We start from the raw sequence: 26,590 nt of genomic DNA, 5'->3' as shown, positions 1-26,590 counted from the left end.
TAGCTAATGCATAAAATTTGCCCTAGTTACCCTGACCCATTCGAAATACCGCAGACTACAGCCCAAACTCAATGCCTCTCTAGCATCGCGCGGCTTACTCCCCCGCCGTATTCTCGTGCATTTTTGGCTTTCAAGATATCGGCCTCCCCCCAACCAAATTTCGCGGAAGGACCCAGCGGCGAGTCGAGACTCAATTTCGGCCAGGACGGGGGGGCACACAATGCAGGCATTGTCTGGCATGCACCCGCCAGAAGCCCCCGCTACTCGTGCCACTGCTTGCTGCCGCTTGTAGCACGCGTACACCGTAGCATACAGCGGCAGCCGAGAGTGGTGCTGGTGGTGGAAGTGGCCGGCATCATTACAGGAGGAAACGGGCCCCCCCTCCTTGATGCGCCACGGAAAGAGCAACGAGGGTAGACCTCCGGGTCGCCCGCCGCTTCCTCGAAGTTTCCCCCCAGCGTGGCCGACTGCGCTCTCTCTCCCTCTCGTACACTTTCTTCTTCTTCTTCTTTTTTTATAGAAGCAGCCTGGACGCTCGTGGAGATGACACGACGGTGCGCTAATGAAAGCGCTAGGCCTCGGCTGTCCGATCGTGTTACTGTATTAACGCACGTTTTATGCGCCGAAGTCTCGAGTCTTTGTTCCTGAATCTTTTTTCAAAACTAATGCGCTTCTCTGACTTCAAAAGAGGACCAACGCATGCACTGCCTCTTTTGTGATTTTACCGTGGACTCCAGCTACTAAACAGCCCCCCCCCCCCCCCCCCCTTCCCCCAGTGGTGCGGGGCCGGCTTACAAACACTTTTTTTTTTTTTTTTTTTGAAGTGACATTACAAGCGAACTGGGGTTTTCACGGTGACATGAGTCGAGTGACTCACGGCTGCGCGTCTCAGAAGGGGCGGTGGAAGCCCAGTCAAGCTGCTGTTTATATTGCGGTTCATCATCCCTTGCTTTGTGCCAAACATTGAATAATCTTCTATTGTATTGTGTTGCAGTTCCCTTCCTTTATTCTATATTCCTCTCCATTCACTCACCACTAAACCCAACTGCTGACCTCTGTTCACGTGCAGAAGTAGCTAGACAGTGCAGTCGGGATTAATTTCCTTTCCTTCCATTTCCTTCACATTTGATACATAAATAGAACAACGTGAATTGATACATAAATAAATTATAACATGAATTCCTACCAATTATTTCAACTTGCTGTCGGTATAAATGAAAGAACCACTTAACTTTCTGCCAATATAAATAAAAGAACCCGTATACTACTAGACGCACCGACTGACTTCGCCTGCCTTTTTGTTTTCGCTCACCTCCTTTCACATCACGAGCGCCCCCACAATACGTTGGCGGTGCGATAGCAAGCGCGTGCCATAACCCGACCTTATGTACATGGTCCTGCGTAATTATGCGCGGTGCCGCAAAGATATCCAGGGTAAATCGACAGATATATATGCAAGTGGATTTGGGGGTTGTTCCCAATTTCCACGGGACAACGGCGCCTCACGATCCTTCTGACTATTTCTTTTTTTCTCCCAGATAACCGGGCTCGTATACTCACGAAACTTTATCTTATACGTTCGAGCGTGCCCCGATTGACTGGCGTTCGGGCGCCAGCCACTTGTGACAGCGATCGCTATGGTAATGAAGCGATCGTCGCTGTAATGACCAATAGCGGATGACTCTTACGTAAGATGTTTTGTGAACGCGCGTGCCCCGTTATTTCTTTCTGTTTTGACCGAAGCTCGCTTCCGGTGCAGGTGCAAAGGTTAGGTCTCTTTCTTTCTTTTCACAGTGTTGAAATGCGGCTTTTGGCAGGCGATAAGACGCATTCAGCAGACGGGCGTTTAGCTTTGGAGAGGGCTTATGTTCGCCACGATGCGGTACACAGGCGGCTTGCACCGTAAATGTATACCTCGCTGTCCTACATGAAGACTAGACGCGAAAGGTGGGCGCTGCTGTTTGTCGCTGCTGCTGGCCGCGGGTGTAATTTCGTGCGAGGCGTCGCACACATAGGTGCAAGGGCAAATAGCACGGATGCCTCGACTTTTTTTAGGCAGGGTCACGCCGACGCCAAGGTGGAACAACGCGGATGGACCCACTGGACACACGACTGCTGTCTTTGGTGGTCCTGGCCTGCGCGAGCACTGAAGGAAGCATTCTGTTCTTTTCCCAAGCGTGGCCTATTATTGGACAGGCTTACATTACCGATGACGCGCGTTGCCTAGCTGTCACGGGCCCCCGATACTCGTGCCGACCGTGTTTTAAAGACAACCAGAACCGGTAAAGCTTGGCTCTTGTTTCCTGCCAGGGGACTGAAACTAGAACGTGAGTCAAAAGGCCGAAATAATAAAAAAGTGCATTAAGTAACGTTATACTATTTTTAGCAGGAAAACAAGGCTCAAATGACGCCATATTGCGCGCGACCACACGCACACACACACGCACATACACACGCATGCTCACACGCAAGAACAATGGATCAATGGCAATGAACAATGAACATGGCTAGAAATATTCAATACCTTATAGTCTACGATGTGCCATAAGAAAAATACATATTACGGAACTGAGCAATACACTATGGCTGAACTATGGTGGTTATGGCCACTTCTTTGTTTGTATATTAACTTGACAATAGCGAAAATAACATTTCGATGCATTTGTCGACTGCAAAGAGACCAACAGTTCGAAAACATTTAAATCTCCTGTGGACACCTTGATGACTAGAGAAGGTCAATTAAACAGAGATCTGGAATTTACATGTGAGCATGAATAGCAATACAAAAGAAGCGATTGCATAAAAGTTGACAACTGCTTGTTTGAAGGTCGCGGCAAACTAGTTGTCGCTGGTGTGCGTTCTGAGAATGTTATTGTAGCGTAAGCAATTTATTGCCCTTTGCTGGCCGGACAATGAGCGCTTGCAGAGTGGGCGATATAATTGAAAGTTGATGAAGTCCAACCTCTACAGTGAGACAGACAATGCACTTTCCGCCAGCCTGCAATCCTCCTCGACTGTTAGCAACAAGAGCGGCCGGATTCAAAGGCACATGCTTTGTTGTGTCGCATACCGGTGTGGCAGGCGTACAGGCGCCGACGTGTGCTCAAACTCGTACGGCGAAATCATCCTCACGCCACCATTACCAGTCGCATTCGAGTAAAATGACAATTGCGCTGGTCATTCTGGCTTCGGCGCCCTATCGATCGACGCAAGAGCCCGATCGACTGGCTCGCGCCATATGATTTGGCCGCGTCGCCACTATATAATGTCGCCTGTGCACTATCACGCCTGCCATCAGTACGGAGGGGGATAGACACCATGTCACATTGTTATACAGTCCTTGAAAGCACGCCCCCGATTGCATCACGGTGCCGAAGCAACTGCTGCAATGCACTTTTTGTTGCCACCGCGGCCCGCGTGAGACGCGGCGGACATCACCGCATCGAACTGTTCTCGCGCAAGTGGTTCGCTCTTCAGTCCGGGCCTCGCCCGCCTACATAGGAACCTTACGTGCAGAGTCGGCCAGTTCGTTGTTTATAGACTTTCCAAAGCCAGGCGCGTCCTTGCTCTGCTTTTCACTGTCACCTCTGACGGCGACCTTTCGGGACCACTGTCGATTCAGACAAGATCGTGGCAGTGTAACGTATGTTTGATGGGTCGCTCTTTTATTGGTCTAACTTGTTCAGGCTAGGTTCCCGTGTACAGAGAGTGTTCACGGCGCAGTAATTGTCTACAAGTGCGCGAGCCATTGTGATCGCTCCGTCAACTGTCGTTGGGACCGCGTTCGGAAGGACGGGTGAACTGCTGTCATGCACTCTTTGTTGGCCAGAATCCTATAGATAGCAATAACGATTGCCGTACTTAGTGTCCCGAATAGCGGTTCTCGCTCTATATATGTTCCGGAGAAGCACCGACTGAAAGCTACAGAAATATGGCTTCTCTGACTCGCGTCCCGTTTTTAGATATATGGATGCAAGTTTCGACATACTTGCATTCCTTGTTCAACCTCGTGGCATCTGAGTGACGAATCTAAATGGTGGCGCTTTGGCGAAGAGTTCACCGGCACTTTCTCGCAAGGCACTGGCACCGCCTGCAGCTATATATAGCAACACCTGTCTACCCCCTCATTCTCCAAAATCTCGCGGGCTTCCGTGGTTCCCGCTCTTCACAAAATTAATGTGTACGCACTCCTTCGCCAATCTCCTGTTCCACCGACTGCATTTCTTTATATAATTTGACGCTTTTTTAGTTTTGATAGAATAACGAACAGCCGACATTCGTTTGCCTCAACCGCTTCTTTTGTCATTGTATGGAAAACGCAGTGCGACAGGAACAGAGGATGAATAGGCCAGACGATATGGGCGCTGTTATTGTTATTATTCAGTCCACTGTTCTTTTCGCGCTGTTTGTTTTCTATGAAGTTAACCGACTAACTCGCCCAGCTCGCCTCTTCGAGCTAGTTTTGCATGAACAGCTAGGACAAAGTTCCGGCGTTTCACTTAAGCGTTTGCGGGTCGGTTGGACCGAGGAAGCGTCAGAGTGGGTTGGGTCAGCCCACCACTATACAAGGAGTGGATTTACACGATCTATTCGGCTGACGAAATGCATGTAAACGCGTTTGAGTCGGTCCCGCGGGTCAGCCCGTTTCCTGACACGAACTGCTCAGTTTGAGTTCACGCAAACAAAGCTAGCTTGTAAGAGCGGAAGGTGGGAGGGAGTCCGAGCTTTTATTTGCTAATACTGAAACCGACTCCAGTGATCGGAGTCACAATTTCTACTAAGTCCCTACTGACCACGTTGAAACAAAAAACGAACGTGCGATGCATCGTTGATTATTGTACTAGTTATAGTTATTGTACTAGTTATAGATTATTGTAAGTTTTACGTAATCATCCGAATGTGAGTGTTTATTGGTTAGTTGCAAGTCCATACCCTTAATGCGAGTTAACTGCGGATGTACTTCTCAGCATATTCGGGCTCTTTTTAGCAATCTTTCGCATTTAGGTTATTTATCTGCTTTGTGATTGCCCTGCCTTGCCCAATGATGTTCAACAATGGTATTCGCCACAAGCACTGGTGCGAATTTATAAACACTTGAAGTACGTCTTCCTGTCTATTTTCGCTACAGCTATTTTTGTTTTGTAAGTGGTAAATTCGTCTGTCACATGTATACGACGACGCGCTCTGGTATGTTGGTGCATGCTGTGCAGACAATGTTCTCTCACTTTAAAGGCGCGCATTAAATTGTTTCTCTGCTATACATATATGCTAAACTGTACATTTCCAGGTGTAGCCATTGCTTCCCCGCGTTTCGACAGCACCTTTCCGCTACGTACTTTTCCGCGTTCTTGCGACGTCGTTGCATAATATGATTTCGCAGTCTCTCCTTTTTGTCCGCCCCCTTTTTGTCACCGCGAATACACACTGTTTCATGCAGTGTACTTTACGGGAGTGTGACGCCGTCGTCTGTGTCACTCTTTTGTTTTATTTCATTATTAATACGTCTTTTTGGGGTCTCTTGATGCCGAGATCGTGATGTGCATTTCCTCTGCGGAACTGAATGTCACGTTCTGCCATTTCTCTGCCAGCGCGGCTTGTTCAGACTTTTCCCGAAGTCTTAGCGCACGGCGGCTCTATTCTACGAACAGGGTCGTGTTTAAAAAAAAAAAAAAGTGAATACAACTGCATTGCTTTGGTAAATTACCCTTCCGAAATAACAACAATAATTTAAAATAAAAAGCCACTCTCAGCTTGGTAAGTTGAAAAAGTCACAATAGCGAAAGACGCATCACCCCGACGCCGACTTGAAGTTGTCGCACAAGCTCGGCGTGACGCATTCAATCTTACGGCATTTGCGTAGGCCTAGTTTATGCTTTATTCGTGAAGATGAACTACATTGCATTCTATAAAAGAGTCATAGGCTGAACTTAGAAAGTTTTAAAGAACTTTAACTGGAGCCACAACGGCGTGAATGCGAAAAGATGCCTTAGAATACCTGATGATATACACTAATGCTCTGCGCGCTGGCTTTCGAGCACAATAAAAAAATTGAAATAGGTGACGTAGCTTGCTCCAATGCGCAAGTTCTCATGTTTTATGTCTATACTATGCCCGTGGGGATTAAGTATTTACCGTGTACTTTTAATCCAATTTTATGTTTATTTGGGGGCAGTTGACGTTTTGCAATATTTGATATTTGCACTTAGAAATAGTGATCACTCGATTCAGTCTTCGAATCGAATCGGATACTTTTCAATTCGTTATTCGATAATTTCGAATGTTCTGCTCCGTGATTGTAATAGATCATGGCTCTGCTCAGGGCCGTAACTAGGGGGAGTTGAGGGAGTCCTGACCTCCCCACTCCAAAAAAAAAAAAAAAGAATTCGTAAGTTAGCTTTTTGGTCGATACTAAAACACGCCTTCACAGCGACCACCAGTAGCCAAAATTTTTCATACACTGCAACTTTCCTATTACTTCCCTCTTCTTCCTTTCCTCAAGCCTTCCCTTTTACAAGACCAGCTCAGCGCTCCCTCTCCCGTCCGCCCGCCTTGCACAGCCTTGAACATCACCCTCCCGTTATTTCGCGTCTCATTTTTTGTTTCGGCTTTCACCCCGTAGCGGCTCCTTTATTAGTTCAGATGCTTCCACTGCCCATTGCCACTCGAGAAATTTTCCGCCTTTTCGGACCACAGTTGTCGGAGTTCCTGCGAAAAACGCGTACCTCTCTTTCGATGGCAGAAGCGAGCCGTCTGCAGTCATTTTCGGAACAATGACACACCGAGACATGTCACTCATCCGCGTTTCCCGGGTCCTACCGCAGAAAAAAGCAAGACTAAGCAAACATTGAAGGATAGCCGCGATTGTGTGGAGAGGAAGGCATTTTAAGCAATTGCACTTGGCAGCGAACACACGCCGTCAAAGGATAATTGCTGCCACTGGGGATGCGCGGATGTAAAGAACACAATGAAAAATATGCTTCAAGTGTTCCCAAGCAGTGTGTATAGCGCTATACGCAGACCACACGAGTGGGTCAGGCTTTGCCGGCCTGTCGATAGCAAGCACGCAGCTCTGTCTGTATGGGTGGCATGCTGAAAACAAAGAAAAGAAAACCTGCAGGTAGGCTTGAGGGGAGAAAAGAGAAGAAGGTGGCTTTTCCGTGCTTTTCATGGGAGAATAAAAAAAATGTCACAGTTTCGCCCTAAGGGCGAATCAATGAATGCGATAGCAACACAGCAATGTCATACGAAGTAAGGTGAGCGACTTTGGTAGCAATATGAATTGTAGTAAACATGAGCTGATTAAGTAAGCAGGTGTGCTGCGGCGTAAGTAGACCGACATGAAGAGAGACTCGATGACCACGAGAAGGCGCGTGTGAAACGGTGGTGTTGATGAGAAGCGCTTCCCGTGGGCAGCGCGTGCGAAGGGACACACCTGTAGCGCTGCACTGCCGATCCGGGCAGCATTGCATGTGTAGCGTGCGTTGGAAAATGTGGCCCGACTATTACTAACTGTGGTGTGAGCGCGCACAAACAAACATGAATAGATCACACTGAATGACTGCAGACAACGACTGTCAAAACGCTGGCAGTAAGCGCATATACGTCGCAGCGGGCGAAGGTACGTGCGGTCTATCGCTTCAACGGAAACTGAGCGGCGAATGCACGGCGCATAAAAGGTCAGAGCCGTGTGGAGATAAGAGACGTTGCGAGCGAGCGACGAGCGCGGTTGTTGGCAGAGTAGAAATGCGCCCCCCCCCCCCCCCCCCCGCTCCCTCCGGCGCTCGCTTCCCGCTTCCTTGCTTGCGCGTGGAAGATTGAGTGCGTCCCGAGCGGAAGCGTGCGTCCCCGCACGCTTCCGCTCGGGCATACGGCGCGCGGCGAAGATTTTATCTATACGGAACCTCACGGCGACGCCGACGGCAGAAATCCGGTGAAAGTGTCCATATAATTGCTATCGCAATAAAAACGGATAAGAGAAAAACACAACCAACCAAAAACTTGCTGCAGTGAAGCCGACATTTTCCTTCCTGTTGGATTATCGAAAAAAACAACTGTTGTAGTAAAATGCGGAGCCGAAGGATATTCTGCAGTTGTACGCGCGGAGCAGGAGAGGGTGGTCAGGGCAGATTCTCTGCGCGTTCATTCTCTCTCCGTTCGTCTGACGTTTTCGCCAGTCAATCACAAACGTGTCTCTTTGGAGTGGCTGGCCACTTCCGTTTGCGTGCATAGGATTGCGTAGCAAAATGAAAATGCATGCTGCGACAACCAAGCAAACGAAACTTGCGTCATACTTCAAGAAACTCCGAACGGATGAAACAGGCGGAGGAGAAGAGCTAAGTCCGTCAAGGGACAAAACTGCCCCTTTCTCTGCACAGCTGGAATTCCAAGTGCGTCAAAGCTTCTGTAGCAACTCAGGGAAACGCGCAGGTGTATGTGAATCACCCAAGAACGAATCGCAGTAGTCCCTGAAGAACGACAACCACGCGCCACCGAGAAATAATGGCGGCCGCCGTGCAACTCCAAGTGACCTTTGCTCTACAGTCCGCGCCGTGCAACTTCAAAGTGACGCCTTCGCCACGGAGCAATACCGAAGCAAGGCGGGTATTGGTGGGTGAGGGGCATAGCAACGACACATTCTTGTTGCACTTGATCCATAGACGACGGAGAGGCTGCTGCTTGATCCCTGCACACCTTCGGCTAAGTATGAGTATCCGGCCACAGAGAAAAGAAAACTGAAGTTGCAACCTCGCTGGGTAGATCGTTACCCATGGCTTGTTTATTCAGACAACCTTTATGGAGCGTTATGCAAATATTGCGTAGTCTTCGCAAGCGAGAGCGCCGAAAAAGGGGAGCACCAGTCCTTGGGCTGGTTCGTAACTAAGGCGTTTACCAATTACAAGAAAGCCATGAAAACCTTTGAAGAGCCACGTATCCAGCAGTTACCACGTGTTCAGTTACCGCGTTTCGTTCATGAAACAAAGCCTGCGGTGTCCCCAGCTTCGGTGGTGTTATAGTCCAAACTTTGATTCCTTGCCTTAACCAGAATTTAAGTTTAACACACCAATTTTTTTACTTATTTAGGTACAACTAATTTAAAAGTACTCTCTAATTATTATATGCAAGCGATATGTTCTTGCTTCACACACGAAAATAAGCCAGTATAAATCATTCAAAATGGCAGCCGTTCTACACACAACCCCCCCCCCCCCTCTTCCTCCCCTCCCACGAAAAAAATTCCTGGGTACGGCCGTGGCTGTGCCGCCATTTTTAGCAAACAAGGAACAAGAAATCCAGTGTTGCGCTTCCCCGAGGTTGGCCTGCATGCGAAATTGGGTCGCAGAGCAAGTATTGACCATCAACATTGTCTTCAATGTAAAGACCGCGTGGTCCCGAGACTAAATAGTCCGGAGTTCATGCAGTGTGATCTTACTCAGTACTGCTTTTTACAAATAAGCTTTCGTTGGTTTGTGTTTCTATACAAATAGAACGATCACAATGGCCAGGCGTGAGGGGTCGGTTTTTTCCACAGCGCAGTCACGTTGAGGAGCACTTCGGCGGCAGCCCATTCGCTACCAAAATTTACTGTATGTAAGTGTATTAACTCACTACTAATGTCGACATTTGCAATTTATTATGTTCGAACTTATATTTCCCCAAAATTTTTTTTATATCCTTGAACCCTCCAACCACACGATTCTGTGACTCTACCCGAGGGCTGTGATTTCGTATAGCTTAACGAATTCCGGCAGACTGGAGACAAACAGGGACAAGTCGCTCGTGTAGAACGAACATTCAGAATTGAAGAAACGCACATCAAACAAAACCACTCTAAACAAACGATGCACACTTGTTGAAACACTCAAACGCTAACATACAGGGTGTCCCAGCTATCATGAACCGAGATTTAAAAATATGCAGATTCCACGTATATGGACCGAACCAAGGTAATGTTGTTTGCCGTCGCTTGGAGATACTCGGATTATTTTTAGCATTCTGCCTAGTTACATAATTAGTCTTAATTAATTTATAAACTTGTCAAATATTACAATTAGATTAAAAGTGGGAATGAGAAAATTGTAGAGCAACATGAAAAAATCCCGATACAGCTTCCTGCTGCTAAATATATACGTGCTACATAAAGTGTTTTTCCGAGTGTGAAAGAAGCCTGTGAATATACACACAGAATTGCCGCGCGACTGGCCGTTCGAGGCACTTTGCGTGTATTCGCGGGCTTCTTGCACGCTGGGAAAAGCACTTTTATGTAGCACGTATTGAGCAACAGAAAGCTGTATCGGGAGATTTTCATGTTGCTTTACAATTGTCTCATTGAATAGGTGATAGCCAGCGCTCTGTCTTGTCGTCTTTGTGAAGGAGAGAAGCACTCCGAAGGCAACATTACTGCACGTGGCCGAGTTTGCAGAGTCTATACATACTTTGCGCAGAGATCATTGTTTAAAGCGGAAAAATCGTCGGCTCGTTTTGCCTTTACTATAAACCTGTCTGTTTAGAAACCGTCAGCTCGTCTATGTTCTCGCGCTTCTTAAATGGCGAAGGGGAAGCGGAACCGCTGATCCCGAGTCTCCGTCCGCACATATCCACTCCCGCGGTTGTCCGGGGCACTCCACAACGGCTCTAAAGATCCCGCCGGAGCGCTACCTACCTGCCATGCTCTGATTGCGCATTTTATGACGCAGGTGCTCGCACTGCCGGTGCCCGCCCTCCGGGATGACCCCTTCCTCGCGCGGGTTCAAGCGATGAACTCATCCGTTCGCTATGACCGCTGCGATGCAGGTGGCAAAAGCGAGCGGCGATTAGGAGCCGCAGAACGGGGTCGCCCGCCCGTAATGAGACAGCGAGAGAGACGGAGACGTAGCGCGCATTAATGAGACAAGCGCGCGGCCAAATTGTCCCCGCCGGAGACATTAATCAGTCACAAACCGTGAGAGTGCGCTGCGGGCGCCCGGCGGATTGATAGCGAGTGCCGGCCGCCCCCGGAAACTGGGCCGCTCGAGCGCGCCTCTCCTGGACAGCGCGGACGGGCAAGTCGTCTCCGCGGAGTGTGTGTGGATGGACACGTACACGCTCGGTCCCACCGTTATCGGGACCAGCACGTGCGGCACTCGCACAAAGCTCGCATGACAATCGGATCAACAAACAGCTTGTTGAACATACGAGTTGGCGAGTATCTCGTGTCGGTCACGCAAGCACGATGAGTTGGTGCTCGCCAGCTCGTGCGGTTTCAGCCGAAAGTGATCGGGCCATCTCTGCGCTTCACTGCAGTATTCCCGATATATGTGGCTGGGCTATCCGTCTGCACGGATGCCGTTCCCACTGACAAAAATAAATAAAAGGTTCTGAAAATTGAACCTCTATATTTAAAATCTGCAAACATATTCAGGTTCGAACATGTGTTCTTAAGCTAAAAATATTTTGTGCGGTTGAACGAGCATAGTCGGAGAAAACTAAGAATTACCAGTGAACCTTTTATGTCAAAAGGCCTTCTATTATAAGTTCTGCAGGTTGTAGGGAGCTCGTGGTATATCCTTTCAGAAGTCAGAGATTGTAAATGAGACGCGTAAGCTCGAGCCAGCGGCATGCAATATTAATTAATAAAGTTCTGCGGTTTTACGTGCCAGAAGCACACCCCGATTACGAGGCACACCGTAGAGGAACTCCGGATTAATTTTGACCTGGGGTTCCTTACCGTGTACCCAACGCACGCTACACGAACGTTTTCGCATTACGCCCCCGTCGGCCTGTGGCCACCGTGGTCGGGCTCGAACCCGCGACGTCAAGCTATAGCTGCGCAACTCCATGTAACCACTGGGCAACCGCGGCATGCGAACCACGCTCATACGCACATAGCAACTTTGCGAGAGATCGCTCGCAACTGCGCTAGCTCACTTTGACCACGGACAATAAGTGCAAACCATTTTAGAATTCCCACCTCAAAACATATTGCATGCAACAGCGGGTGACTATAAGCACTGCTGTATATAGTTTTGATGAACAACAGACCTGCACTACATAGCTTAAGTTGGTGTTAATTGGGCTGCACGTATGTAATCATGTGGCGTGATAGTGCGCGATGGTTTTCGCCGGCTGTGTCAGCTGTCCATGCTCTCTCCCCCTAATTTATTTATTTTTCCCCTGCCACGTATAGGGTAGCAAACCGGACTTCTCTTCTGGTTAATTGTCAGGCCTTTATTCGTTATTTAGTCTCTAGATTTCCGAGCGTAGATTTACCACGCGCAGGCAAGCTCTCTTCGTTACCTCATAAGCTGCAGCCACATGAGGACCACTTTCTGTGAGTTTACGCATTTGTCATGTCAGACAGGCGCAGCGCACATACTTAGGTCACCAACATTTCTTAGGAGCGAACACTGCAATGGCGTAAACATAAGCAGAATAAGACATAGGGCAGCGCTTGTCGTGTGTCTTATTCTGCATGAGTTTGCGTCCATTTGAGTTGTAATTAATCTGTATATTTACCAGTTCGATCAACCCTTCATTACAAAGGGAAGTCTACTCCGATTCCCATGCACGTGCGGTGTTTGATGGATTTGGTTTTGCGAATTTTCGTTAAAATGGATTTATTCATTTAGCCATGCAGTCGTCAAGATTCAAAGAACTACGTATTTTGCCAAGCATAAGGAGACGTGCACCGCAGGGGACACAGCTTCGATCTCGCTTGGTTGAACGAGACAACTTTATTTGGAATCCGGCGATTGGGAGGCCCTGGCCTGGGGCCGCCTAGATGGCCACTGCGAGTTGTTGCTCCCGCACAGCCTCCACGGCTCGCCGGACGGTCCAAAGTTGGCCTTGGAGTTCTGGGCTGAGCAGCGCGGCCGACCACCACGCTCGTAGATTTTCCGGGGAGACTGCCATTTTATCCGCGGCGGCCGCATTTCGATGGAGGCGAAATGCAAAAACACCCGTGTGCTTGCGTTGTAGTGCACGCTAAAGAACCCCAGGCGGTCAAAATTAATCCGGAGCCCTCCACTACGGCGTGCCTCATAATCAGAACTGGCATTGGCACGTAAAACCCCATAAAGAATTAAGAAAGCCATTTTATCTTGATATATTTTACATCCCCACAACATGTGTTCAAGGGTGGCTCTAGCAGACTTGCATAGCTTGCGTATATCGCTCGCGTATTTCTCGGGGTAGAAAGTCTTTAATTGCATGTGCCTCGTATGGATTTCTGTTTGTAATCGTCTCCAAGCAACGGACTCAGCTATGTTCAGTTTAGTGTGAGGCGGTGGTAATATTCGCCTCCAATTTTGATAGAATTTGGTAATATATATCGCTAAATGTTGTTAATCTGTCTTTTTTCTCTCCAGATTTCCGCCTCCGCGTTCCCCTGACCGATGGAAGCCACTCCTTGCTCAGCTCGGCGAGTAAGACCTCGAGCTTCGCGGTGCGCTACCTCGTTGAGGTTGACTGCGGAAACGCCTGGAGTCGTATGGGAAGCAGAGCAATTGTCTGCCGTTCTTTTCTGCGTTGGAGAATTGGGCTTCGTTGACTCTGATGATGTGCAACGCCGCAGGAAAGATCCTACCCTTAGCATAGTTTCTAATGGCCGCCTGATAATCGCTAATTATGTATTGAGCATTCCTGGAGACCAGTGCTAGTGCTACACGAACACTAAGGCAGACGCAAGAAGATCACAGAGCATGATCGCGCTCTGGAACGTGGTAGAAAAGTACATAGTTTCGCTCTCAGCGCGTGAGACTGCACGACGGGGGAAGAGGCAGACGAAACGGAAGAACATCGCTCGTGCTCCGGTGCGAAGTAAAACGAAAACACGCAGACATTTGGTTTGTGTGTGTTTTTATTTCTTTAAACTATAATTCATATACTGACGCAACAGATTACACAAATAACATATGTTGCCTTTAATAATTCTCGAAGTGTCACGTGTCACTATGAGCGACGTCACAGCATAGATATGTACTACGCAGGCGCACTTGCTGATTTACGTCACCCCCTTCCCCCCACCCCGTCTTGGAGCGCGACGATCTAGAAGGGCGAATGGCGTTTATTTAGTAATTTCAGCTCCTTTCGCCGCGTGTCGCGATGTCATTCTTAGCAGACACGACCATGAGCGCGCATTGGAATGCACTGCGCTTGCCAGCTCAAAATGGTCAGATCTTGTGCATGAGGTGCCTTTTAAAGGGTCTTTGAAACGGTTTGGACCAATTGTGTAGACGCGTAGGATACAGCTACAGTAAAACGCCTACTTCCGCTAGCCGTCTATCTCCCGCGAGAGCTATCCAAGCAGTGTGCGTTAAAAACATTCTGTCACATGCAGAGCCGAGTGTGTCCGGTATTCTGGTAACCGCAGGCGAGCTGAGCGTTTTGACGGATGGGCCAAGGCGTAAACTGAAGTCCCCCCGTACTACTACCGCTGTGATGAATGGGCTTTAGCTAAACGTGAGCGGTCTGCACGGTGCAGCCAACTGGTGGCGCAGAGCTTATCCAGCCAAACACAGAGCTACTGTTGCTTTAGCCAAGTGTAAAACATTTAAGAAAACAACCTGTTTACGATTACGCACCTGCCGAAAATTTACACCAGCAACAAGGTAGGATACACTTGGTTACAACAATATTAGCTCTGTGCTTGACCAACCAGGCGATTTTGAAAGGAAAAAAAAGCAAAAGAGGTTATGGAGATGTATACAAAAATGCTAGAATGAAAAACATGTATAGCATACCTGGTTATCAAGCATGCAGGCTATAGGTGACTATTTGTCACCACCCCTTTCAAATGGGATGCCATTAAATCATCATCATCATCATCGTTCACGCGCTTGCCCGAATACGGGACACGCTAAACTGTTTCGTGGTAGTAATCCTTCGGCGTGAAGTGACGGCTGCAAACGCGTAGATACTGGCGCCGATCGGATACCGACAGCCCGATGCGCTGCAGCCACTGCGCTCACATGTTGCCTTGCAGAGGGACGCGATGTCGCAGCTTGACATGTCGCCGATCGCTAGATTTGCAGCCCACAACGTAACAAGGACGTTCCATGATGCTCGCGAAAAGAAAGCTCGAGACCAGCACTCACCGCGGAGCTCGCGTCAACACTGGGAACGTTGTAACACAAGCAGACGACACTTGCTGTGTGCCGGAAGTGCTTGAGTGCAGTGATAAATGGTCGCTGTGTATTCTCTGTTACTTTTTTATAGAAACAAATTAACCAACATTCCAACTATTACGAACAACATTTATTCACCATAAGGTTGGAAAAATTATCGATGGCGCGACCTGGATAGCCAATCGGATAACCACGTTAATTTGGAGGGGTGGCTGAAAACACAGGGGAGCGGCGCCGCGGTGATCGGTAGCCATGCAGATTTTTAAAATTGTATAATCAATTACACGCTTTACGCGTCACTTAATGATCAGAAGGATCTACCCTAATGATTCAGTGCGCTTGTACAAATTCGTCAATATCGTTTTAGGGTCCCTTTAATTAACTTATCCTTACCGTAGCGCCTCCCACTTCTCGTGTATTTCTCGTTCTCCGCATTCTTTTACGTCCCCTGCCCTCTCGACGTCAGCAGGCGGGCGTTTTTCTTGCCGCTTCCGGTGGCCAACTTCCAGCCCTAGTTCCTTCTGCATTTCCTTATTTGCGACCGTGATATAAGCAGTGCTGGAGACGCGAGTAGGCACACTTAACAAGGACCCACGCATAAAGATAAGGCCGCCCATCCCGTTCTTTTCTTTCTTGAACGTATCTGTCCGCACCCGCGGGTTTATCATTAGATCTGTATCGGCGTTTCTGTGAATACCGATGCGGCGAATGATGCGAAAAAGAAACATATAATGCAGAATTTTAGGGAAAGCGGGATTTCCAGTGTTCGGACTTAAATTTAACGAAAAAAAAGTAGGAAATGTTATGTGAGCACTCCTTTAAGCCGAGACGTAAACTTGCATAGAAGGGAGAAATGTGACTGCACAAGCGCTGCCCCAATTATTTTGTTCAAGTTTTCTTGTTTGTCTAAATAATATGAATTGTATCCGAATAGATCGATCTTACCACTAGTTTACTAGTGCACCGCTGCTGCAAGGGATGCCGGTAGTAATAGTTCTGAGAAAGCTGGAGGGAGTGTGAATAAACTTCATTACAGAGACCAAGCTGATAATGCCCGAAGGTGGGCGGCCACCCGGCCTATTCCAGGTAGCCGAAAGGTACAAAAAAGCCATCCTAAAGAGAACTCGGGGCAACTACGATTTTTCCTACTCAAATACGTGTAAACCGCGGAAATTCTTTAATGAGACACAATTTGACAATTGTCTTTTTATGAGCGTATGGTGCTCTCTCCATCTGTGGGACGCTGGGCAATGTGGCGGCCACGTACAACACGAGGCTGGATGTGCTACACCTCAACGCTGCTGCGTCGCTTTAACTCGACCCGATTCTATGTTTGATTACACAGGAAAAGCGAAGAATAAAGAAAACTGCGTCGGCGAGCGATATTGAGGAGCCTCTGATAAATAAGATCTGTAGCATTCAATTTGGTTTGCTGTCGAAGCATCATGACAGAAATCTAAAGCAAATACAAGTGGTCTGTTTGGAAAGAATGGGCAGTGCCGGACGACAACTTGATTGATTCGAAGCAGGCGACTGTCAGTTTTCTCACGCTAAACAATTTTTTCTGAGCTTCAGCATGTCGCGCTACATTCCAACTCACTAGAAGAGGCATGCAAGACGCAAAGCTGCCGGAGGGTGCTGCGCACGCGCAGTCTGACCACGCTGACCATGCCGCCAGTGCAATACAGAACGAACCGTTCGCACTGTCGCGACAGGCGCGATGAGTGAAAAAAAAAGAGAAGACAACCGTGTGTTGACGAGAATGACACTGGGCTTGTTTATTCGAATAAATAGGTAATATGACTAATCGATTGCGTACACTTATGTATATACATCGGGGGCTACTCGACGAATGGCAGGGATCTTCTTAAGGGCGAGTACTCGCACTCCGAGAACAGCAGGTGACAGCCACGGCCGCTGAGACCCCCGAGCACCGCTTCAACGTACGGTCCGCCGGCGCTGCCCAGCACGCTGACGACGCGAAGCACCAGGGCGAACATGTGGTCGCGCTCGATCGCTTTTTCGGAGAGCTCGCACACGAGGCGAAGTCGGCACTCCGGCTCGTGCACCTTGATGTAGGAGAAGGCAGAGTCCGAGATGTCGGTCACTGAGGCGATGTCCATGATGGAACCCAGCGTGCGCACGCGACCGGCCACGGTGCCGCTTAGTCCGAGGAACAGGTACGCCAGCCCGCTGAAGACCAGGTACAAGGCCGCGTAGACCACCACCAGGGGGAACAGGAACCGACGCGAGCGACCGTCACCGAACACAATGAAGATGACGGCGCACGCGTTGATGGTGAAGGCGCCGACGAAGACGGCCAGGAAGGCGCGCGCCATGTTGGTGACGGAGTCGACTCGGTCGTTCAGCAGACCCAGGACGTCTTCCACTGCGAGGAGACAAGGAGATGTCATGGTTAGAAAACATAATTTGGCAGTATAATTAGCGGAATTATCAGTATAGCTGCATCCAACACTATAGCTTGCCGTCTGAGATTCGAGTCATTTGTTCACTTATCATCGCCCTTGAACCCTTCCAAAACAGCGCTTCTCATTTTATTATCCCGTCATGTGAATAATAAATAAATGAGTAATGCGCGTGTAGCCATTTCAAATTGCGAGCCCGTTTCAAACGGTTGTTTTCTCGCCCCATCTACTTCAGTCTGGCTCGGATCATAACCATGTCCAACTATCATGCAGTACGATGTACCAGCATGCTTCAATATCGCCGCCACCACATCGAAAAGAAAAAGTCATATGCTCTGTAATATAATATGATGCACCTTTTGCACTATTGCTCTATGCACCTTCTGTCCGCTCTGCCAACTCCAGGAGATATTTCTTATTTAGTCCCGGAGGTATACACATATATTAATTGGTTAACAAGGCTGCGTTTATAGACTATATATGATGCATGACCGCGAATGCTCCGAATAGCCCTGAGCTTGCGAACAAAGTACTTAGTTAATTGTTTCTGATGCTCTCTTCGTGCAGTTAATAAACCACGCTTTAAAACGACGTTATAAAGCATGGTTTACTAAAAGCACGAGAAATATTGTCATTACACTTGCACATTGAATGTGCAGTTTAATGACAAACTTTCTAGTGCAGTGAATACCAGGATAGGAAAATTTCTATTTAGTGGTGAGAAATACTCGAAAAATATTCGATTCGGTTTCAAAAACTGCCATTCGCACACCCATATAGTTAATTTCGTATCCATGAATTCCGGACATTGTCCCGTGGGCTATCACGATAATGCACCAAATAACTCAATGGGCAGCATATTAAAAAAAAGTGATATTTCAAAAGATCAGCCGAATTTTTAAGAATTTCAGTTTGCAATGTCGAGAGCCTTTCTGTACGAAGGGGCAATGTCCAGAATTCCTAAAACATGTGTTAGCGCCCAGTCGCCTGCCGCCCTGTATCGTAAAATAATAACTCCTCTCCTCTCATATCTACGTTGGTGTGGTACAGTTGTACCCCAACTGAGCCTAACAAGACTTATCATAAGAGCATTGTTTGAACAATGCGAATAGTGATGACATAGACTGTCACGTTGAATATTCAAGTGAGAAACAAAACAATCGCATCTCAGCAGCACTGAAGTTCAGCTTGGAACAAATAAAAAGAAAAAAAAATAACTTCGCTGCGCTTTCCCTAGCTTCTGCGAGAGAAGTGGAAATAAAATAAGAAAAGAAAACGACGAGAATCTGAGCCGCTGAGTGAAGGCCAGCCGGCCATCGGCGTTAGCTGTTCCAGGAACGTACGCAGGCAGTGGCTGGCGACACACGCGCAAAAGAAGAAGCTGTTTCGGCGAAAGGGTTTCAGACGCCATAAAGACGTCTTTGGAGTACTTTTCTTTTTTTTAAGTGCGAGAGCATTATATCCATCATGCGAAAACCCGGCGGCGTGGCGGGCCGAGTAGCAGAACGCTATATAGAAAGTAAGTCAACTAAAATTTCAAGGATTGACAGCTTCCAGGCAGATCTCTTCAACTCACACGTGCATGGAAAGCTACGGGGCCTCTCAGCTGCAAAGAATGGAAGACCATATAATTCGTCCACTGTGCTCTTCTATACGTCGCTGGAGTGCTTCACGGAGTGTTCCCTCTCATTTCTGGAGTACGTACGAAACCTAGTCATCGCTGAACTGGACGAACTTTTACTGAACGAGATACTTAAGCGATCTCGGCGCCTTTAAAGTGGCGCCGGCTACTCATTTTTCGCATACCGGACAGTCCCATCTTATACTGTACCTTTTGTACACTTTTCTCCCCGTGGCTGCTCTTAAATAGGGTTTGCTGAACCCCTGCCGCTTCTCTCATCCTGAGACATTTAGGTGCATCGAACAAAACGAGTTCGTTCTGCTGCTGTTCTAAACGCTAAGCCGTCTCGCTAGCTCACAGGCAATGCATGCAATACGAGGACACGGTAAACAAAAAACTATTGCAGTAAGGCAGAAGATTGGGCTTGTTGAAAATGCATGCATACGTGAAACCAGCCCGTCAATGCTCGCCCAGTGTCTTTCGGTTCGTGATGCCGACGTCTTACGCGCCGATTTCAAGTACGGAAAGCTACATATTTATAAATATATTCATGTCACACACACACACAAAGTATGTGCACCTCGGCACTGCTGATGCCGTCACTCGTAAAGTATTTGAGAATACGCGCCCTAGTGACATCGTCAACCCATTCTACGTAAAATGGGCAGGGGCAGGAGAAAACGCACAGACAGTGCTTTGCTTATAAATTACAAGGTTTACAGAGTCATATCATAAGAAGCCAACAAAGATGATCATTACTAATATGATCATCTTTGTTCTTCTTAGGATCATTACTAATAAAAATCGGGCCCCTCGGTTTCCTTTCTCAAGGTTTACAAAGAGCACTTAAAATTGACCACTTTCTGCTTGACGCAAATGCATATATAACCGTACTGTCACTATGCAAGATGCACGGCCCAAGAATAGTGGTAGTACTTGGAGACTGGTTACGCACACAGCTAAACTAATTGATCCGTGCGCGGGTTGTCTTTATACTAACATACTAGTAAACATTGTGCTAGCGTCGAAAGGCACGGAGGAGAAAAAAAAAAGGACACACGCTAGGCAACTCGCTAAGTAGCACTTGGGCTATTAGAGACACCGTACTCGGCAGGCTAATCAATAATTTCGATTGCCTAACCTGCAGGCAAACTTGAATGCACGCGCAGACCTCCGCGTTCGTTTAGCCATCCCCGCAGGTACGCAACCTACCTTAATCACCTAGCGCAGTTTGCATTAAGTGCCCGCGCAGCGTCACAGAAAATTGCCAACATCCGACACGACAATATGTCTCCGAAAGGAAGCTATAACCAACGCGCAGGACTCGTTACGCACGCGTACACAAGTCACTAGAACCAGGCCGCTGTCCTCCAAAAACTCTCACTTATAGAAACAAACACGTGCTCAGTACACTTTTCAGTTACGCCTTAAGCAGCTAGTAAAAGACATAAAGGCGACAGTCACGTTAATTAAAAAGTAAAGCATAAAGCACTTACTTCCGAAGGCAGCGTCGATAAACAGCAGAAGCAGGATGACGAAAGCGACAAACAGCGGCTGGCTTCTCATGGCTGGAGTTTGCGATGCACAGAGTCGAGCTTGCGTCCGAACACGTTTCACTTTCCAACAGTGGACGCCAGGAGGTATGCTCTCGTCGGAGACAGTTTGTAGACTGGGAGAGAAGCAGGGGTTCGAATGGCGATCTCCCGATGGGCCAGTGAGGAACTCTTTCCCGGAAGGGGAGAGAAAGAAGGTAGAGCGTTTGCAATAGACTCCCTCAAACTTGGTCAGTTTGCGGGGGAGACAGGTGGCACAAGAGAGGGTTCTCTTATCTAGCAATCCCTTTGTCAGTCGTGACTCGGGAATAAAGGAAGTTGGGTGGCCCAATAGGTGTGGCCTGCTTTGTGATGACTGCAACAAGAACGGCTCCCCTCTGCGTTGAGCAGTTCTCGTTGATAGTGCCATGCCACGAGCCGCTCTTTCTTTTTTTCTTCGAGGAATTCAATAAAAGGGTAAAGCGCAAAGAAAGCCCTGTCGCTGTCGCGACAATGAGGGGGGGAGGGGGGGGGGGGCAGTCGGTGGAGCGAACGTGTTTGTAGGCCCCGCTCATTTCTTTCCTAGTCAAGGGGCAACATTCATCAATCACTCGGACGAAAGGAAGGGAGCTTAGCACCCAATATCGCCTACTGCAGGTCCTGTGACAGATTTTTCTGATGTTCTTGGATAGTATGCAGTAGTGTAGAGGTTTTGACGAATTACTACATGTCAGAGCAAGCGAACAAAAAATGACAGGACAACAAGAATCTACGTATTATAACGCTAGACGTTACAATATATATTTTTCCATTTTCTTGTGACCACCCTAATAACAAACAAGTTCATTCGTAAAACTCAGGAGGCAAGCGCTTGCTTGAACGGCGGTTTTCTAGAAAAAAAAAAAAATTAGCCGCAGAAGTGCAGCGCCGTCCTGTCGACATCTTTGTTCTTTTGTCCTGTTTTGCTTACCAATTTTGCCATTCGATTAAATTTTTTATATGCGTGTGCACTAAAGGAATGCTGCTATGACATTTCGACTTGTTTTTCATATTTCACGGCTGCACATCCTACATGCCGGACATTGAGATGATCGCGACGCTGCCTGGATGAGTACGTTTGAAGGGCGGAGTTTTATATACAGTCGTATGCTATTGCGTAGGCTGAGAAGCGATAAGATATAGTCGTAACTGGCTACCTTGTGCGGCGAAGGGGTAAAGGGAACTAGATTCTAGAAAGAGACAAAAAGAAAACATAAAAACGTGTACATTACTGCCACGTGACGCGCCACAGCTCTCAAAGTATTTCACTACAAAAAAAAAAAAAAAAGCGCAACAACGCGTTTAAGGCCTTCTCTGCTCTGGACGCCTTCGCCCAATGTCTGAGGATTTTCGTTACTGACAAAGGGCGATCGTCGAATCTGTCTAATACGATTGAAAGCTCTCTCCCAGGCCAACTGAAATATGTGAATACACTGCAAACGGCAGCAGCCTGTCGCATCGCTAGCACATGCATTGATGGAGTTTTTCGCAAAGGATGAAATGATCACGCGTACGGCTAAAGCAACATGAGAAAAATTCTCGAAGACGCGCTTTTTGTGTTTTTGTCTGCACTGTACTCTGCAGCACAGCGCTCAGTTCACTTCCGTGTCGGTTGAGGGCTGTTAAATTCGACATGTTTCGCCGCAGTGTGTTGTGAGCACGAAGTGAAGATGAAAAGGTCGAAGTGGAGTTTGCGCTCGTGTAAGCAAACGCAGTAGTCACAGAACGCGTAATTTGCAATATTTGAAGTCAAGAGAAGTGTTTCAGCAGCAACGAGGCAGGCAGCTCGCTATAGGGACGTCACTCCCCACGTCGCAAGCAGCCGTCGCGGCGGCAGCTTGTGCAACAGTAATCTTTACCGGCAAACGTATGCGGGGAGCGCCACGCCTTATAGTTAGGGTTGTTCGCTTTCGGGTAAAGCCCAATTTTGCCCGCTTTTTACGCCCCGAACATGTATGTCTCAGGAGAATCGTGTTAAACCCGATTTCTCCCCGAACTCAACCACGTACCAACGGTTCTTTTTTTTTTTTTTTTTTGCAAAAGTTTGCAGTGCACACGCGCCAGCTACCCTGCCTCGGGACAACGAATTCATATCCTGCTGTGAACTCCAGGGACCTATAGTTCATTTCACCAGCTACGGAGGTCGACTAAAGAAAAGCGACAATAACAAGCTAGTTATGAGGTGTTGACAATAGGCGTTGGGGTGGAACCACGTCGGCTCGCCACGCAGCTTCGGCCCTGTTGCACCCAGCTTGTGAAATGCATGCACCATCAATCCCCCTTCGACTGCGCACAATAGAAGGGGAAGAGGGCGACTGCCCTTTTTCCGTGCATGTGAATGCATGCATTCTAACACAGCTGCGCTAATTAGTATAAACTCATAAACATTCGCTTACTAACACAGCTGTCAAACTCATTGAGTATTTGCATGACTCTACCGCTCGCTACCCCAGGCTGGCAAATGCTGCACTGGCAGTGTTGTGCCTAGCTAATGGAAGCTGTGATGTCTAGAGAACTTTCTCTCAGCTGAGATACGTTCAAAAATCGGACAGGTTACTGATGGAGACCGACATGCTGCGCATGCACATGATAGTGTATGTTAACAAGAATGTCTAAAAAATCGATGAGCAGCTTTTCGTGAATAAAATGGTTCATTTCCTAGAAGTTATCAATGTTTTTTACTGCCATTATTATTTATTAATTTCCAAACAAACGCCAAAGTTCTGAGTATTTACTATAAAACCATGTTGTCCCCCAGGATTACCAGCTTGAAAGAGATCTGTAGTTGTAACGCGTTAGCATTCTGGAGCTCGTGATACCCTCCGATTTAAAAAAGAACAATAAATGTATTACTTAGTGCATTTAAAAATTCAACCCTAATTTCGGAATGGTTCCACAAAATAAACAAAAAAGACAGATTTCTCCCCGATTATCAGCTTGAAAAATAGTACCCGATTTTTACCCCCCGAATTTTAAAACATATAAAACCCGAAAACGAACAACCCTACTTATAATCAATAATGTGGTTCGGGTGCTTGTTTTGTGATTGTTTTTTATTGAAACGTACGCTGTTCTGTACGTTGTATGCGTGATTCCAAAGAATGTATTCACTGTTCGCTTCCATTTGCTGAGTGCTGGAAGCCTCTGCCTTACGGAGGTAAGGCTTACGAGCCACTGCTTCTGCCCGGCACTGCTGCCGGAATCGGCCCACATTTTTGTTCACTGACACGGACACGAAAAATGACGACCGCCGGGAGGCTAAACGCGTCGCTATAAAAAATCACGGATGAGACGCGAGCACAAAGGCTTTCGGAGGAATCCCTCGGAACAATTGCTGTCATATAGTTCCCTCACCCGTGGCCAACGAGAGGGTGTGTATTGTTTCCATTCAATATACTTAACGAGCGCCGAACCTTGGCAGTACAGAGGGGTGTGCAGCGTTCGACCAGAATAAAGCCGAAGCTGTTGAACGGGAACAATACATCCTTCTACTAGTTTGTGGTCGAAAGTATATTGGTTGGAAAATGCCTTTCTCAGGCACGCGCAGCAACATTTTTGCAAATGTTCAATTGTGTTTTGCACTTGGCAATCGAGCAGGTCGAACGACTGTGGAGTCAAATCCGATTTCCCACGACGCCAAAGACAAGCCAAAGGTCAACGTACCGTAGTCATTTTGAAGAAATATTGCCTCCCTTTTCGATTCTACGTTTTCGGTCTCTGAGGAATGCAGGGAAGAAGAACACAATGGGAAGGGACGACAAAAACAGCGCCATCAGCAAGGAAACCACACAAAAGAACAGGTATGTATGTATGTATGTATGTATGTATGTATGTATGTATTATGTATGTATGTTTAAACATTGCAATTATATATATATATATATATATATATAAACATACAGGGTGTCCCAACTAGCATGTACCAAGATTTAAAAATATGCAAACGCCACGTGGTTGGATACAACCAAGGTAATCTTGTTTGCCGTCGCTTGGACTTTTTCGTACCGCCTAATTAAATACGCGCGTGCGCGTGTGTGCGTACCGTGCTTTTCGACAATTGAGTGCACATATCAACACGTTTTCTCTGAATGTTCAAAACAACTACTTTGGGAAGGCAGTGATAAGTAAATTGCACGCTCTTATTTCTGTGCCCGAAAATGCAGCATGCCTGTCCCGCCAAGGACGACCATCATCGAACTAGCGCCCAATTCGAAGGTGCGGCAGGTGGGAGGGTCACTCGAAGTGTCGCTGCTTCAGGAACAAGCCACGTGGCACCACCATCTGTGAAAGTGCAGAATGTCTAGAAAGCAGCACGAAGTATTCGCCCATGACAGCGAAATCAACAGTTCACAGCTGGCGCCACTAGGTACAGCTAAAGTGTAATTAATTACATATATCACTATAATCACGGCTTGGCGGTGTGAGCCACCGCCCGATAGGAAGGGTACAGCCTTATCCATCAGGTACTCCTGCGGGCGCTGCCATGTTTGAACACGTGGTGACGCCATAGAGTTGATGTAACGAACTAACTCTATTACAACGGCCGCGCATGACTCCGGCTCCACTGAGCCGCCGTGGTGGGTATGACTGAGAGTTGCAGACGAAGTTCATCTATTATATTGTTTAACACTATAATGTAAATGGGGCGCAAATTAGTACCTTCACGACAATGCAATACCAGTCACTCAGGCGAAGTATCATTTCGACACCTGAGAAATGTGCATCTTCTGTAGTAAAATGTTCGCGTTCGAAGAGTAATACATTTTTGTGGTTGTTTGACTTGCGGAAAAGGCACATTCTTACGACATCACTACATGCTGACTTAAAGGAACCATGCACTTGGCAACAACGCTACGTTGTTGTGCCGGTAAAACGGGGACGATTAAACATGGTGTTTCACTTAACTTGGGCCAAACTTTTAAAAATATGTAATACCTACATAGCTGGACAGCATCAAGGTAATGTTTGCTGTCGCTTTGAGATACTCAGATTATGTTTTGCATTCTGTCTAATTAGATAATTAATGATTAATAATAACACCGTGCAAATTTGTCAGGCGGACAACTGACGCAGGACGTGCCGACGCAAAGCTTAAAGCACCGTATAGCGTCTAGCTGACACTATACGGAAGCAGTTGCACGTCAAATCAACACCTCTGTGCCCACTGCGGTAGCTTTGCAGCAATGACGTTGCTCGAGGTCGTGGATTCGATCCTGACCGCGGCAGCCGTATTTCGACTGGGGCGAAATACAAAAACGTTCGTGTACTTAGATTTGGTTACACGTTAAAGAACCCCACGGGGTCAACAATAATCCGGAGTCCGCCACTACAGCATGCATCATAATCTGATTGTGGTTTTAGCACGTACAGCCCCATAATTAAATTAAACTTTGACACTTCTGCCACGATGCGATGTGTCGTGTGAAGCAATGCCAGTGCTAACCTTCTCTAAGGTTACGAACAATGGCGCACAAGAACGCCTGAAGCAAACACGTATCGCTGTGTTCTGTCTACACGCACACAAACAGCAGTGGTGCAAGTAAGGTAACAGTTAACATCAACTCACCACTCGTATTGCACTAAACGCTCAAGAAATTAAACATTCGCCGTCAAACCCACCGCTAATTATCGTCAATCAAAGGTGTCGATCGATTCATCGATTCCCAGAGTGCGTGGGATCCGCATGACTGTTTTCTCTTCGTTTTCGCTACAATGTTTGCTGGTATATGTGTCGTCGATTCGCGATTGTTGTTTGCAGTCCATAATCGCACAGGAGCACCGTTCTGGCACACGTATATTATGGCAAATACAACGTGAAGTGTCGGTCACACCGAACTAACCGACATGGCGTAGGCCAAATAACTGCGCGTT

The 26,590-nt window shown here is 47.5% G+C and overlaps 1 protein-coding gene across 2 annotated transcripts in view; it reads right to left on the bottom strand.

Annotated features, from left to right (window-relative positions):
- Nucleotides 1–20,863, bottom strand: part of LOC119460692 (uncharacterized) — a 34,600-nt gene extending 13,737 nt beyond the window's left edge. Inside the window, exons 1-2 of one of the 2 annotated variants that reach the window (XM_037721744.2) lie at nucleotides 20,645–20,863; nucleotides 16,868–17,490 (exon numbers count right to left, since the gene is read on the bottom strand). In XM_037721744.2, coding sequence (XP_037577672.1) covers nucleotides 16,943–17,490; nucleotides 20,645–20,714 — 618 coding nt within the window. In that variant the 5' untranslated portion in view covers nucleotides 20,715–20,863 and the 3' untranslated portion in view covers nucleotides 16,868–16,942. Of the gene's footprint in view, nucleotides 1–16,867; nucleotides 17,491–20,644 lie in introns of those variants that run through there. The other variant, XR_007468361.1, reaches the window with a different exon arrangement.
- Nucleotides 20,864–26,590: the final 5,727 nt, after the last annotated feature.

Source organism: Dermacentor silvarum, chromosome 8 (genome assembly GCF_013339745.2).
Source record: "Dermacentor silvarum isolate Dsil-2018 chromosome 8, BIME_Dsil_1.4, whole genome shotgun sequence".
Taxonomy (NCBI): Eukaryota; Metazoa; Arthropoda; class Arachnida; order Ixodida; family Ixodidae; genus Dermacentor; species Dermacentor silvarum.
The sequence above is the reverse complement of the archived record's forward strand: the minus strand, read 5'-3'. Positions and strand labels throughout refer to the sequence as shown.